Source organism: Myxine glutinosa, chromosome 1 (genome assembly GCF_964187855.1).
Source record: "Myxine glutinosa chromosome 1, kmMyxGlut1.1, whole genome shotgun sequence".
Taxonomy (NCBI): Eukaryota; Metazoa; Chordata; class Myxini; order Myxiniformes; family Myxinidae; genus Myxine; species Myxine glutinosa.
In genome coordinates this window covers 194,104,063-194,116,987 of record NC_136261.1, presented here as the reverse complement: position 1 = coordinate 194,116,987, position 12,925 = coordinate 194,104,063, and the positions used below count along the sequence as shown (strand labels likewise).

The window sequence follows — 12,925 nt, the reverse complement described above, 5'->3', positions numbered from 1 at the left end:
GGTGGTCTCCTGCAGGGCGGAGCGCTGCTGCGCCGCGGACCATGGTGCCGTGGAGTCGGGGAGGAACTCACCCGGCACCCGCAGCGGTTGTCCGAAGACCAACTCCGCCGCGGATGCGCGCACGTCGTCCTTGGGCACCGTCCTGAGAACCAGCAGGACCCTGGGGAGCCTGTCGACCTAGCCACCGTCGCGGAGGCTGGCCCGAAGCGCGGCCTTCATGGCGCGATGGAAGCGCTCGCACAGGCCGTTGGCCTGGGGGTGGTAGGCCGTGGTGCGGTGCAGCTGGATGCTGAGCCCCCGCGCTACCGCCCCCCAGAGCTCCGAGGTGAACTGGGGGCCGCGGTCGGAGGAGATGTCCGAGGGGCGCCGAACCGGGCAACCCAAGTGGCAATGAACGCCTGCGCGACGTCCGCCGCCGTCGTTGCTGCCAGAGGCACGGCCTCCGGCCACCGGGTGGTGCGGTCCACCATGGTGAGGACGTGGGTGAAACCCCACGAGGGGGGCAGAGGTCCCACCAAGTCCACGTGAACGTGGTCGAACCTACGTTCGGGCACCGTAAACGGGGCCAACGGGGCCCGGGTGTGGCGGTGAACCTTCGCGCGCTGGCACGTGAGGCACGTCCTGGCCCAATCGCGGACGGCCTTCCGGAGGCCATGCCAGATGAACTTGTCGGCGACCAGCTTTTGGGAGGCCTTCGTGCCTGGGTGGGACAGGCCGTGGATGGCGTCAAAAACCCGGCGCTGCCAGCCAGCGGGCACGATGGGGCGAGGCCGGCCGAGGGAGACGTCGCACAAGAGGGCCGCGCCCGCGCCGAACGGTACCTCGGTGATGCGGAGGCCCGTGACGGCGGTCCGAAAAGCCTGGACGGCGGGGTCGGCGGACTGGTCCACCGCCATCCGGGCATAGTCGATCCCGAGGTGGCCCGCGTGGGCGACGGACCGGGAAAGGCAATCCGCCACTGGGTTGTCCTTCCCAGCGACGTGCCAGATGTCCGTCGTGTACTCGGACACGGCCGAGAGGTGACGCTGCTGCCGGGCCGACCACGGCTCGGCGACCTTGGCCATTGCGAAGACCAGGGGCTTGTGGTCGACGAAGGCCGCGAACGGGCGGCCCTCGAGCAGATGGCGGAAGTGCCGGATCACCAGGTGGAGCCCGAGCAGCTCGCAGTCGAAGGTACTGTACCGTCGTTCGTGCGGGCGAAGCTGCCGGTTAAAAAACGCCAGCGGCTGCCAAGCTCCCTGCACCCATTGCTCGTGCACCGTGCCCACCGCGTAATCCGACGCATCGTTGGTGAGGGCGATCGGTGCATCGGGCGCCGGGTGCGCGTGCATGGTGGCGTTAGCAAAGGTGAGCTTCGCACCCGCGAACGCCGCGTCCATCGGCTCGGTCCAGGCCACGTCGCCTTTGCCCGGCTTCCCCCGGAGGGCCTCGTGCAGGGGGCGCAGGAGCTGGGCGATGCGGGGCAGGAAACGGTGATAAAAGTTCACCATGCCCAGGAACTCCTGGAGGTGCTTGATCGTGCGGGGGCGCGGAAAACCCCTGACCGCCTCCACCTTGGCCGGTAAGGGGATGGCCCCGTGCCTGGTGACGCAGTGCCCCAAAAAGTCGATTTCGGTGACACCGAACCGGCACTTGGCGGGGTTGATGATCAGGCCGTGCCGGCCCAGGCGTTCGAAGAGCGTGAGGAGATGGCGGAGGTGCTCCTCACGGGACGCGCGTGCGACGAGGATGTCGTCCAGGTAGACGTACACGAAGTCCAAGTCGCGCAAGACGCTGTCCATAAGCTGCTGGAACGCCTGGGCCGCATTCTTCAACCCAAAGGGCATCCGCAGAAACTCTGAGGCCGAATGGTGTGATGACGGCCGTCTTCGGTATGTCCTCCGGCCTGACGGGGACCTGGTGGTATCCGCGGATGAGGTCCACCTTGGAGAAGAGGGACATTTTCGCCAACCGGGCGGAAAAGTCCTGGATGTGAGGGACCGGGTAGCGGTCGGGGGTGGTAGCATCGTTGAGGCGGCGGTAGTCTCCGCACGGCCGCCACCCGCCGCCGGGCTTGGGCACAATGTGCAGCGGCGATGCCGATGCGCTGTTGGAGCGCCGGACGATGCCCAGTCGCTCCAGCGTGGCGAACTCCTCCTATGCCACGGCGAGCTTCGCCGGGTCGAGGCAGCGCGCCCGGGCGTAGACAGGTGGCCCGACGGTGGGGATGTGATGCTCCACCCCGTGCTTGATGGCCACCGCCGAGAAGGTGGGCCACGTGAGGGCCGGGAAACTGGCGAGGAGGCGGGTGAACTCGTCCGCTGCCGGAAGCGTGCAGACCAACCTCGCCGGGACCGAACCGCTCAGCAAGCCGCTTGGCGAGCCGCTCGGTGAGCCGCCCAGGGAGCTGCTCAACGAACTGCTCAGCGCGCAAGCAAGCGAGCTGAAGGTTTCGGCTTGGACAAGGCGTCTGTGCCTCACGTCCACCAGCAGCCCATGCGCACAGAGGAAGTCCGCTCCGAGTAGGCCCATGGGGACACTCGCGGTAACGAACGACCACTGAAAGTGCTGCCCCCCCGAACCGCAGCAAGAGACAACGCTTCCTGAACGTGCGGATGGGCGTGCCGTTGGCGGCAAGCAAAGCGGGGCCCCGGCCCTCAGCTTGCTTGTCAGACGTGGAGGCAGGGAGGACGCTCGCCTGCGCTCCCGTGTCGCACAGGAAGCGACGACCCGAGGAGGTGTCTTATGAACAGAAGGCTGCCAGTATAGCCGACGCTCATGGCAGGAAGCGAGCGCCGGCCTGGCCGTTTCCCGACCTGCCAAAAGTACAAGGCGGGCGGCAGGACCTGGCCTTGTGGCCGAACCTGGTATGGAAGTGGCACCAGGTCTGGCCCGGTGGTGGTTGTCATGCCGGTCGTGACCGTGGTGGGCAGGGCGTGGCGGCGGCCACGCGCGGATCCGCCCAACCTGCGCCGTGTTCGGGAGGATCCGAACGCAAACGCGGCTCCGCCAAACCTGCGCCGTGTGCGGCGCCGGGATCCACGACGGCCGTGCTATATGCCGGCCGTGCGTCGTGGGCTGCGAAAAACTTGTCCGCCTCCCTTGCCAGGGCGCGCGGTTCCGTAATGGTCGAAGCGCACCTGTACAGGTAGCTGGCGGAGGAAGAGAGCACGGAAAAGGAAATCCGCGTGGCCGTCGCCGAGCAGGGACAGCATGTAATCCATGCAGGCGGACGGTCGTGTGTCGCCGAGGATGGGAAGGTCCAAAAGACGGTCAGCGCGGTCGACCTTTGAGGCCAAACGTGTCAAGGAGAAGCCGCTTGAGCGCCGCGTACTTGTTCTCGTCCGGCGGGTGCCGGAGGAAGGACACGACTCGGCGGCCGTGCCGGATCCAAGGGCAGCGACGACGTAAAAGTATCTCGTGTCGTCCGCCGTGACGCCCCGGAGCTGGAATTGGGCCTCGGCCTGTAGAAACCAGGTGTCGGCCTGGGTCTCCCAGAACTCCGGGAACTTGATCGCGACAGCGTTGATGGCCATGGCGCGTTCGGGGAACAGCAACGGCTGAACCAGTCGGAGGTCACCAGTGTGGTGCTGGGCACACACGTTAAACAAAGGTAGGCCACAACGCTTTGGGTTAACTCGAGCTCTTTATTCGTTGCTCACTCGTCAGCACTGCCGTGCTCGGGGCTGCGAGCCCGCGTGTATATCCGGAGGCCACGCCTCACCTGGGGCGTGGCCGACACCCACTGGTGCGCGGAATTATGTCATTGCGCCAGCGAGCCATCGTGTCCGCCACAGTACAATGCTATTGTCAACACCCCTCGCCGAGCACGTTAGTGGACTCGTCCATCCAATAATGCATTGCTGAGCGCTGAGGAAACTTGTCAATGCAGTCTACAGAGGTATCATATCGACAAACATCGGATCACTTACTTTGTCTTAAGACAAAATGAGTGAGTGTCATGGAAGATCCAAAAAAGAGGAAGATTACGGACTTCTTTTCGTCCATCACTGCGACAGACCATACTATAACAATATATGAGGCACAACACCCACAGGGTAGGCCTGCAGGAGCACCAGCAACTGAGGCCCAACCCGAGGTACGAGTACGCCGTAATGAAGCAACCACGTCTTCCGATCCCCTTGGCAATACAAACACTCTTAAAGTGAGTGATGCAACAAACGACAAATCAGTGCCTGTGTTGGAAGGTGTACAGCCCGCGCCAGCTTATGATGTCGGTGATATTGTGGCCGATAATGTTCGTATTGTCGCTTCCGGGTGGCGAGAAAATCAAGTACTTAAACGAGCATCACTGCCCATAAAATTTTGATTCCCTGTGTGTTCAACGGATCAACTGTAAAGGACAAAATCGTTCATATGTGCTGAATTTTCGCAGAGAGTGGCTCGATCGTTACAAATGGTTGGCTTACAGTTCTGTACTTGGGGGTGGGATGTGTAAGTTCTGTGTTATGTTCCCTCCAAAAAATGATCAAATGAAGTCAGGGGTGCTAGTCCGATCGTCCTTAACCAACCTACGGAAAGCAACTGGTACAGATGGTGCACTGGCGACACACAATTCACTAAACTACCATAAACAAGCTATGCTTGCTGCTAATGATTTGATGGAAAGTGTCCGATATCAGACCCACAGAATATCATATTTGATTTCCGAGCAGAACAAATTGAACTTTGAAAAAAATCTACACATCCTCAGACAAATTGTCGGTGTGGTGCTGCTCAGCGGTTGGCAGAACATAGCACTCAGGGGACATCGAGACGACAATTCGCTGAAATGTGATATCTCAAACAAAGGAAATTTCCTAGCCATTTTGAGATGATATCTCAAACAAAGGAAATTTCCTAGCCATTATGAGATGATATCTCAAACAAAGGAAATTTCCTAGCCATTTTGAGTCACATTGCCAAAAACGATGAGATCTTACGGGAGCATCTGCTGAGTGGCAACAAGAATGCTCGCTGTACCTCTAAGACCATCCAGAACTAAGTGATGGAGATCATTGGTGGCCAGATTAGAGACGGACTGACCAAGTGTTTGAAGGAGGGAGGATTTTTCACCATCATAGGTGATGAGGTAACGGAACTTCATTCCAACCATGAAATTCTCAGTATTTCACTCCGGTTCCTCGACACACTGGCCTCACAACCTTCAGTTAAAGAAGTATTCTTTGATTTCGTAGAGCTAGAGAGAACTATTGGGGAAGCTATAGGAAAGGCCATCATAGAATGTTTATTCAGAAGAGGTGTGGACATCAGTAAGGCAAGAGGGCAAAGCTATGACGGTGCATCATCAATGGCGTCATCCAGAATCGGACCTCAAGCGCAGATTAAAGCTGTCCAGCCTTTGGCGCTCTCCACTCACTGCAACAGTCATGTGCTACATTTGTCTATCGCAGCAGCGTGTGGACTATCCACGGTTCGCAATATGATCGATACCATTAATGAGCTTTATAGCTTTTTCAAGAACTCACCCAAGAGACAACGGTACCTTGTAAAGACCTTAACTGAGCAAGAAGAGGAAACCTCAGCAAAAAAACTGAAAGGTCTGTGCAAGACGAGGTGGGTGGAGAACACACTCTTGTTACGAGACGGTCGAAGAGTTATATCCATTTGTCTGTATTTGTTTGGAGAGGATTGTAAATCCCGACGGTGATGAGAATTCCTGGGGGTGGGACCGTGATAGCCGCGTGTCTGCACAGGGAATTCTGAGTTCACTGACGTCTTTTCCGTTTGTTGTTGTATTCATTACGGTGAAGAACAACCTACATACTTTAAAAGGCCTTGCCCACAAGCTGCAAAGCAACGGCATGGATGTGCTGGAGGCATACTCTATGATTGACGACAAGAAGGAAGCGCTCACTCAAATACGGTCCAATGCTGAAACTGAATTCTCTCTGTGGTTCGATCATGCTAAGGCCATGATAGAATCTGTAGGAGGTGATGTCACAATGCCGAGAGTTGTAAAACGACAAATCCATCATCGAAACACTGCCGCCAATACTCCCCTGCTCTTCTACCTCAGAAACATGTGCATTCCATTTCTCGACCACCTCAGCCAGGAAATGGACACCCGATTCTGTGCTGAAAATCGGGAAGGTAGTGATCTGTTTCTGCTGATGCCATCTGCAATAATCACCGATACCTGCGACATTCCAGCCCTACATCAGAAGTTATTGCGTTGGAAAAACGACATGGAACATCCCACAGGACTGATAAAATGAGCTTAGAGACTGGCAGATGTTTTGGAGAAGGAAGCCCAACAACACTCTTCCAAGCACATTCATGGATTGTTTCTGTGCAGTAGATGGAGACTAATTTCCATCCATCAAAGTCCTACTCCATATTGGATGCACCCTCCCTGTAGGCTCCTGTGAGGCCGAACGCTCATTTTCTTGCCTGCGTCGTCTGAAGACCTACCTTTAGAAATTCCATGGGAGAAAGTCGGATGGCATCTCTGGCCCTCATGAACATACACCATGACTTCACCATATCCCCACATGATGTGTGTGACATTTTCATTCAGAAATACAAGCGCTGTCTATTCCAAAATAGCATAATTTGCGATTAATAAAACAATTCACATTCCGCTGTCCTATCTGATCTCTTTTGTGGGGAGAACCCCCTGCCTTGAGCTTCACAACCTAGGCGCATGGCTGTGCCGGGCTTTGCCCGCACACAGTCTGTCATCGCCATCATTTCACACTATGGGAGTGCACAGGTCTTTTATAACTACTAGTGAGCCCGTTGGTCCAAATGGACCAAATTTTCATCAGGTTTCATGGCCTTGCAGCATACCTGCCTGCTACAGAGCTTGAGTTGGAATAAATGCTTTGTAAAATATCATTGTTTTTGTTATTTATTTAGTAATGAGAATGGCATGCCATGGACGGACCTATTAAGCTGCTCTCTACACCTTAACATGGCGTGCGTTTAGAAACATGGGAATTCTTCTGGATTCTTTGTAGTTAATTAGCCTAATTAACTCAGGAGATCACAACAATCATTTCGCGAGAACTACACAAATCAGAAATTCCATATCAGAAAGCTCCAGTAGAACTACACAAAAACATGCCGCGCACACGCATACACGCACACTATCAATTTATAGCAGAAGAAACAGCTGGGCAAGTCGTTTCACCAGTTCCTCTATCTGACCATTAGTCATCGCGAATCTGCTGAACTGTTGGACCAGGGAAGAACGCAAGGAACTGCAGAAACTTCCAAGAACGCACGAAATGCCGATCTAACAATTTATTGTAAAATCCAGAAGTTTGCCCTGTCATACAATTACAGGTTTACTAAAAGTGAGCATAAAGGAGTCAAATATCGAAGCAAAGATGCGACCGACTCACAAAAACTTCCCATGGGCAAGGCATGCATTAATTAATTATGAAGTGTCATCAACTTAAAATGGGTCGAAAAACCCACCAAAGTTGTAATTTTGGGTGAATATGTCAGACGGTGCAAGACCAGAAAAGATTAGGAACAGGACAGAGCATGCATGAACACTTGTGCGTGTCCAAGGTATCCCAAAAATATTTTCCCATTAGTTTGCTTGAAACAAATCATTAATATCAGCATATTTCATGCCAAAGACTTACCTACGATCTATCACATTGATTTTAGAATTGCTCATAAATGAAGATGGGCTTATCCTACTTTTTACGGTTCATGAGCTGCATCTGCATGATGTCAATGAGCGTTTCACCACATGAATGACTCCAGCAGACAAGACTGTCCAGTGTCCACCTCAGACCTCGACAGACTCAGTGGACAACATTTTCATTCACAACACTTTCGCAAGTGTGGAAAGCCTTCAATGTATATGTAAGCCTCATCTTCATCCATTATCTTTCTGATTCCCTGGAAAATCCTGCCCATCTCTTTGCTGATGATTCCACCATCGGCTATATAATTTCTCATCCTTGACAGGTATGCAGCAGCCTCCTCCCTCTCTGCAGACCTTTATAGAATCAAGGGCAGGCCCAACACTTAGAATATGTCTTTCAACCCAAACAAATCCCACACACTCACCATGTTTCTCCAAAAGGACCATCTGGCAAACCCTCCCATCTCCTTCCTAAAGAAACAACTTAAAGGTTAAGTCACTCAAACTTTTGGGCCTTACAATCAGCCAATGGTCCCAATCATTTGGGCCTTACAGACCATATTCCCAAGATGGCCTCCAAAGCCATCTGCTGACTGGGCATCGCTTGTTGTCCAAGGTCTTTCCTTGGCCAATCTGAACCTTTAATAACCTCCAAGACCTTCATTCAGTTTGATGGTGGTACTGCTACCCCATTCGGGCTGGTGGCCCTGCTTCACACCTTGCTCTTCTTGATGCCGTGGAAAGAAAGGCCTTAAATATCATTGGGAACTCCTGTGACAAAGCCGAGTGTCTAGGCCTGTTACTCTCATCGCAGACAGGTTGGTGGTCGTGCTGTATTCCACCTCCTCGTTTTTGGTCTTGTACCCTCTTCCCCTGTCTTGGCTCTACCCCTCCCATGTTGGTACAGGGCACACACGGTCTTCTTGTTAAACTCCCAAAATCACTGCTCAACTCCACTCGTTGATTCCTCTTTTCTCTTGCCTGTGGAACCAACTTTCAGTCCATTCAGTCCCATTATTCCCTCCAGGGATTCAAAACAGCTGTTCACCACTACCTCAGGTCATTCCCCCTCCTTAGTCATCTCTCTTCCATGCCAAATGACCCCATTCCCAGATTGTGATCCCCCCACACCCACCACCACCCCCCCCAACTCTCCCTCCTGTTTGTTTTGTTTTGCTCCTTTTCTATTTCATTCCCACTTTCGCACTTTCCCATTCCTCTTTTGCTGGGTTGCATATTATGTGCCGCTTGCTTGTTCACTACCATGTGTCCTTCTCCCCCTCTCACCCTCTCACCCTCACCTCCACTCTGCTGTTTCTCCCTTTCCATTTTGTTCCCTTGCATTCTGCTCTAGTCCTTCCACCAACCTCGTTTATGTTTACCAAGAAAAGAAGACCTACATCCATTTCCACCATCTTATTAGTTCAGCTGACCTTACCTTCTTCAATAACCACCGTGGCCCATAACAACAGAACTTGAAAAATAAGAACCGATTTTCCATTTACCTTATATACCGGTTGGATCGTCTTGCATGGGCCACACCATGTTGCAGTAAACTTGAAAACCACCAACTTGTCTCCAGATTCAGCGAGCAGGTCGTCAAACTGGACCTGTTAAGACACAATATTACAGGTTTCAGCACAACACCAAACTCAATCCCCATTGACAATGCATTAGCAATAGCAAGTAACAAATTGTGACGATGTTTGTAGATATTGAGCCATTCCAGTCCCTCTCATAAACACTCAGAAGCCTTTCCTATCAATAAAGCAAGTCGCCAATTTACGTCGTGGATGCGTTCCTAAAAACTGCGACATTATACGAAGCGACATTATTCCGATACGATTTTCCCATATGTATCGTTTTTTAACGAGATATTGCTCGCCACAAAGACTTTAAGGCCACACAAAGGAAGGTATAGATATTAAATAGAAAGCAAACCATTGACATTCCTCTTGAATCGAGGCTAACAGGCCGATAGATCGAAGGATCAGATTTCTCACTGGGGCCTTTAAAGACAAGGGCTGTAGAAGCCGGCTTCCAGCGAAGTGGAAACAGACATTGACAGACACAAGCAATACAGTTTTGAGAGGACAGAAGACAGTTCAGGTGAACACATCTTCAAAGCAAATGCAGCGATTCAATCTGTTCCAGTAGATTTTGAAATGTTAAGATCTTGAATAATCTTCGCAACCTTCCAAGGTGCGATGTTGATGGTGGAAAGCCTGGTGTCAAGACGGGAAGGACAAACAGGCAATGGATGTCCGTGCCCTTCAAGTGTGGAGTTTGCAGCAAAATGCACAGTAAAGACGGTTGAGAATGCTTTTAGTAATTCCCCAAAAATCTCAAGAATCTAGCCGTTTATTTGAGATCGAATCACAAGCAGAATCTGCAAATTGTCGCTTCGAATTCTCCAATACTGGTTTACAGCGGTTGCTCGCAAGACGAAACAAATGATGCGCCTCACTCGAGCCAACACGATGAAACCGGTTGAAAAACAGAACAAGCCGGAGTGAACCATGGCTGAGAGTGCACTTTCACTTGTTTTTATTCACTTCCGAGAAGGGATGAAGAGGTCGAAACCAACACGAATCCACGCAGTAACTTCCTTGGCAGCTTCAGATGGGATGTGACAAAGGATTGAGTTCCAGTGAACATCGGCAAGAAAAGAACGCAAGGAAACCCAGTCAGCCTTGTTATATTGGAAGATAGTTCGATGGACAGAGCAAATGCGTATTGTTATAATGGGGAAGGGGGTAAGGAGGGGGAAAGGGGAAGTGGTGCCAGGGAAAAAATTCGGTCACCTTAACTTAACATAACCTTCACTTAAGTACATAATAGGGAAAGACATTAAACAGATCAATACAGAGCACTATTTAAATAATGTATGATGTACACAAATAGACATTTAATGGTGCGGGTGGAGGGTGGACGGACTACAGGGAGGGAGAGGAAGGCCTTCGCATCTCGGCATTTGAAGATGCAAGATCAGAGTCTGGCATCTAACTCCATCCCTCACCCCCAAAGTTTTTCCTTCTTCTCCTGACTCCTTCCCCCACCCCCAATGTTTTCCCCATTCTCTCTACTCCTTCCCACACCCCTAATGTGTTTTTCCTTCTTGTCCCTACCCCTTCCCTCTCCCCCAATTTTTTTTCCTTCTTCGCCCTACCCCTTCCCTCTCCCCCAATGTTTTTCCGTCTTCTGCCTCCACCTTCCCTCTCCACCAATGTTTTTCCTTCTTCTCCCTACCCCTTCCCTCACCCCCAATGTTTTTCCTTCTTCTCCCTACCCCTTCCCTCACCCCCAATGTTTTTCCTTCTTCTCCCTATCCATTCCCTCACCCCCAATGTTTTTCCACCTTCTCCCTACCCCTTCCCTCTCCCCCAATGTTTTTCCTTGTTCTCCCGACCTTCCCTCACCCCCAATGTTTTTCCTTGTTCTCCCTACCCCTAGCTCACCCCCACCGTTTTACCTTCTTCTCCCACCCCACCGATTTCCTTCGCCTCCCTCTCCCTTACCTCCACTATTTTTTCTTCTCCTGCTCCCCACACCACAATTTTCTTGGTTTTCCATGAGTAGTCACTTCTGCATTGGCAGGCAGCGCACAATATTAAAAAGGTTTGCAAGACACACGACAGTATTTAAAATGATCGAATGACGTTGTATTGCACCAGTGCAACTTAAATCGACTATTGTGCCATACAACAACACAACAACAACAGGCATTTTAAGGCCATTTTCCCTGCTAGAGCGGGGGTTAGCCTTGCGGTCCCCATGACAATCTTCTCCATTTTGCCCTATTTTCTGCATCTCCCCTTGTTAACCCCCTTGCCCGCATTTCTTCTTCCACCATCTTTAGCCAAGTCTTTCTCGGTCTTCCCCGTCCTCTACTTCCTTCTACATTCATTTCCATCACTCTTCTCAACCTGTGCCATAATAACGTCTTAACTGACATTGTAGTGAAACAACGGAAATAGAGTCTAGACTCGACATAAATCAGTGACTTACTGTACTTGGAAATACATGCATTTCAAACTTTTCAATTGAGAAACGAAGCAAAGATGTCCTTCACAAGCATGCTTATGTCATGTCATGTAAGTAGCCATGTTTTTATGTGCGGTATTCAAATCGGACAATTTCTAACCAACACGTCACTGCACAACTTTCCTTTCCCTTCCTTTAATCCTGCTTTCCACTTCCTTCGGCCCACTCCCCCTGCTCAATCCCTATCCAACCTCCTGCTCAGCCCCTCCCCATGCCTCAACCACAATTTAACCTGATATTGAAACTGCCGTGTCGACTTGTGCAAGATGGGATACTATCTACAGAAGAAGAAGAAACTTAGAAAGCATATAGATTTTAAAATATACAAATGCCTTGAGCATCCTCACTACAATTCACAGATCGGTGTGCGAGGGTGCGAGTGCGTGTGTGTTTGTGTCCGATTAAATCTAGGTTTGCTACATAGGATCAGGATGACGCCAATTAGTGTATAGGGGTGGTCTTGAGAGGATCTTTGCCGGTGGTCTTGAGAGGGAGGGGGTGGTGTTGGCCAGGGAACGTTTTTAGCCCAAGTTTTTCACGAACCGGATTACCAAACTAAAAGTTGCATCAAAAAGTTTAGGAATGTGGAACTTCAGCGTGCCTGCGATAACTTGCCTACCCTTAGTCAAAGACACCATTGGATCTTTAACATGTGATCAGTGCCTTGACGCCTTTCAGATGGACGGCACACACAATGATACATGGCCCTGCATGGGAAACATCAGGGTCACAACATGGAGCTGAGACTAGACTCAAACCGAGCCTCGACAGCCCCAAGCAATCATAACAGTACTCGATACCTTATCCAAGTAGGAAGAGTGATTGCTATTGTTTTCAAAAGCCATAACACAATACCTGGTTTCCTCTCTTGTACCCATTCTGCCCTCATTTCAACATTAACTCTACTGCCACTCTTTGGAGCGCAAACCTCCGCCAGGCTGAACAGTTTATGTTTTGTATCCCAATGATGGGCCGGATCTGGATTCAGACCTGAACCAAAATCGAATCTGATCGTTTTTGTCACCTAATCAACTCGTCCACCAAGTTTAGTCATAACTCGTCCATAACTTTTTAAAATATGATATTGTGGCGGACACAAAAGCCCACTGGCATGGTGACATCATCCCGCGCACCAAGTGGGCGGTGGCCACGCCCGAGGGGTAGGCGTGGCCTCATGATATACACCGGGCGCCCAGCCCGGAGCGGGCCAGTGTTACAGTGAGCTCTTACAAGAAAGACGTTTATATGTTACCGCTTGTCCGCTTCCTCCTTGCT

General features: G+C 51.5%; 1 protein-coding gene across 1 annotated transcript in view; it reads right to left on the bottom strand.

Moving 5' to 3' along the window:
• Positions 1 to 12,925, bottom strand: part of LOC137432520 (thioredoxin) — a 35,289-nt gene that overhangs the window by 9,859 nt on the left and 12,505 nt on the right. The window contains exon 2 of the mRNA XM_068124537.2: positions 9,112 to 9,216. Coding sequence (XP_067980638.2) covers positions 9,112 to 9,216 — 105 coding nt within the window. The remainder of the gene's footprint in view (positions 1 to 9,111; positions 9,217 to 12,925) is intronic.